At 49.2% G+C, this 2,430-nt stretch overlaps 1 protein-coding gene across 1 annotated transcript; it reads right to left on the reverse strand.

The window, feature by feature from the left end:
* Positions 1-213: 213 nt before the first annotated feature.
* On the reverse strand, positions 214-2,148 carry lrrc4.2 (leucine rich repeat containing 4.2). Its single transcript, XM_067389204.1, has one exon. The coding sequence runs from the start codon at positions 2,146-2,148 to the stop codon at positions 214-216; it is 1,935 nt and encodes a 644-aa protein (XP_067245305.1).
* Between the last annotated feature and the right edge of the window lie 282 nt (positions 2,149-2,430).

Below are 2,430 nucleotides of genomic sequence, written 5' to 3' on the forward strand. Positions count from 1 at the left end.
TTCACTTTTATATAATCTGTTTCTTGTATCATCCCATAGTGGATTAATTTATATATTTATATTAATATATTTATGTATAAGCATGTACAAGAAAAACAGTCTCATTTTTGCACTGGGTACAAAAGTAATTGCTGTCTTTTCTGTTGTGCATTCTATTGCATGTTTTCATGATGAACAGAATAAAAGACAGAGCAGGAGAAGGCTGTAGGAATGTTATATCTGTGTTTCCTGTACCTTCTCCTTTGTGTGAGTTTTGATCAGGTAGGGTTCAGCGATGGTGCTGATGGGGCGGGGGCGGTGCAGGGAGTTCCCGATGTTGTTCTCTGCCCAAGGAGCAGAGTGTGCTGGTCTGTAGGAGCTGTAGCTGGGTTTGTAGGTGCTGTTTTGATCTCTCAGGCTAGGTAACATCATCCCACTTTCAACTGGTGTACTTGTCCCTGCATGGGTGGTAGGAACATTCTCCTCCATCTGAATGACCTCTATAGTCCTAGCAGCTGCTACTGTGCTCCTTTGCTGGTGCCGTTTACGCAGCTTGTAGAAAGCAATGAGCATAACGGCAGCGAGCAATGTGACTGCCACAAAGCAGCCTATGATGATCTTGGTTGTCTTCATGACCTCGTCAAGACTGGCAGGTGGGCGTGTTGTTCCACGTACAGTCGGCACAGAGACCTGTCGAGGTGTTTGAAGTAAAACGGTCGGTGTAGAGATAAAAACTGGCTGAAAGACGGAGGGGGAGGCGGTTACCGTCTTTGGCTTGATCACTTCCTGTGAGGTGGGCTCTACTTCCTCCACTGTCACCGTAGTGAAGTAACTTAGGTTAGAAGTGTTGAGCTCAGCCGCAGTCACATTCAGGTAGGCCGAAGCATTAGAGTTGCCAGCCATGTTGGTCACCATGCAGGTGTACACACCTGTATCTGCTGGCAGCACATTGGAGAAGTTTAGTGTCCCATCATTGAGCACTGATATTCGTGGGTGATTAGAGCCATGGGTCAAAACTGTTCCATTAGGCAGGAGCCATCTAACTGATGACATAGGGGCCGTGCGACATTTTAGCTCAGCTACGCGTTCAGCAGAGATGTTAAGATCCCTTGGGGCATCCAGTATGAAAGGTGCTGAGCATTGGAATGTGCTCTGGTCCACCTCCACCAGGTAGCGTCCACGTAGGTAAGCAGGGGTGTGGCAGCGGCCACAACAGGTGGAATTAGTGGGAATGTACTCCCTCAGCCACCAAGCCAACCACACAACATCACAGTCACACCGCCAAGGGTTGTGGTGCAAATGGAGCTCCACCAGGTAACTCAAGGGCGCAAAAAGGTCATGGGGCAAAGAGCTAAGGTTATTATGGGCCAGATTGAGCTCAACCAAGGCCGTGACATCATCAAATGCATTTCTCTCTATAGTGGTGATCCGAGAGTTCATAATCCACAGCTTTTTCAGGGATTTCAAACCCCTGAACGATCCAGGTTTTATCTCTGGAAAGTAGTTCTCAGACATTTCTAGCTCCTCCAGCCCCACCAAAGGGGTCAGGACTGGCATCTCCCGCAGGTTACACATTCCAAGGTTTAAGTATTTCAAGTTGTATAATCCCTCAAAAGCACCCTCAGAAATATACTCCAGCTTCTTTAACTCTCCCAGATCCAGACGCATTAAAGAGGGAACGCGGTTAAATGCGTAGGAAGGTATGCTTTCGATAGGGTTGTTCCTGAGCCATAATTCCCGCAGTTTAGACAAGTACTCAAAAGCGCCACTTGGGATCACCGTCAATCGGTTGTCGAACAGCTCCAGTGTGTTGAGGCTGTTGAGGCCGCTGAAGGCCCCCACCTCGATCTGCCGAATAGAGTTCCTACCCAGTTGCAGTACCTCCAGGTGTCGGAGGTGTTGAAAGGTGCCAGCTTCAATTGTCTCTATGCTGTTCTCCATCAGGTTTAAATGGCGTGTGGTGGCGGGGATGCCAGGGGGCACTCGAACCAGGCCGCGCCTGGTGCACACCACCTTAACGAACTGGTTACCACAGGAGCAAACAGCAGGGCAGGTCAGTGGTCCGGAGGGGGTGGCGCAAACACTCCACGATCGCACCATGAGGTAGACTGCACAGAGCAGGGCTGCGTTCCAGGCACGGTGCACAGTTACCTGCCACAAGAGACTCATGATGTGGCGCGTTCATAATTCAACATCGCGCGGGGATTCGGCTGGGGAACGGAGAACAGTGGCCCTACCCTGGTTTGAGCAAGACTCTGCATCTGTTTGCCATCGACAGTGCAGGATGGTGCTGCGTTAAACATAGAAAGGGAAAGAGAGGGAGAGATGGAGGAAGAAAAAGATGAGTGGAGAAGGGGAAAAAAGCTGACCTACAGAATAAATATGTTGAAAGAGAAGGCACCTACCTCATTAGCTCGGAGTTGTCCTTAGTATAATCCTTTATTTTGAAGC

This window comes from Chanodichthys erythropterus, chromosome 7 (assembly GCF_024489055.1).
Source record: "Chanodichthys erythropterus isolate Z2021 chromosome 7, ASM2448905v1, whole genome shotgun sequence".
Taxonomy (NCBI): domain Eukaryota; kingdom Metazoa; phylum Chordata; class Actinopteri; order Cypriniformes; family Xenocyprididae; genus Chanodichthys; species Chanodichthys erythropterus.

Excerpts from the sequence above, each read along its gene's own strand:
- lrrc4.2 (XM_067389204.1), bottom strand. The coding sequence starts at position 2,148 with ATGAGTCTCTTGTGGCAGGTAACTGTGCACCGTGCCTGGAACGCAGCC.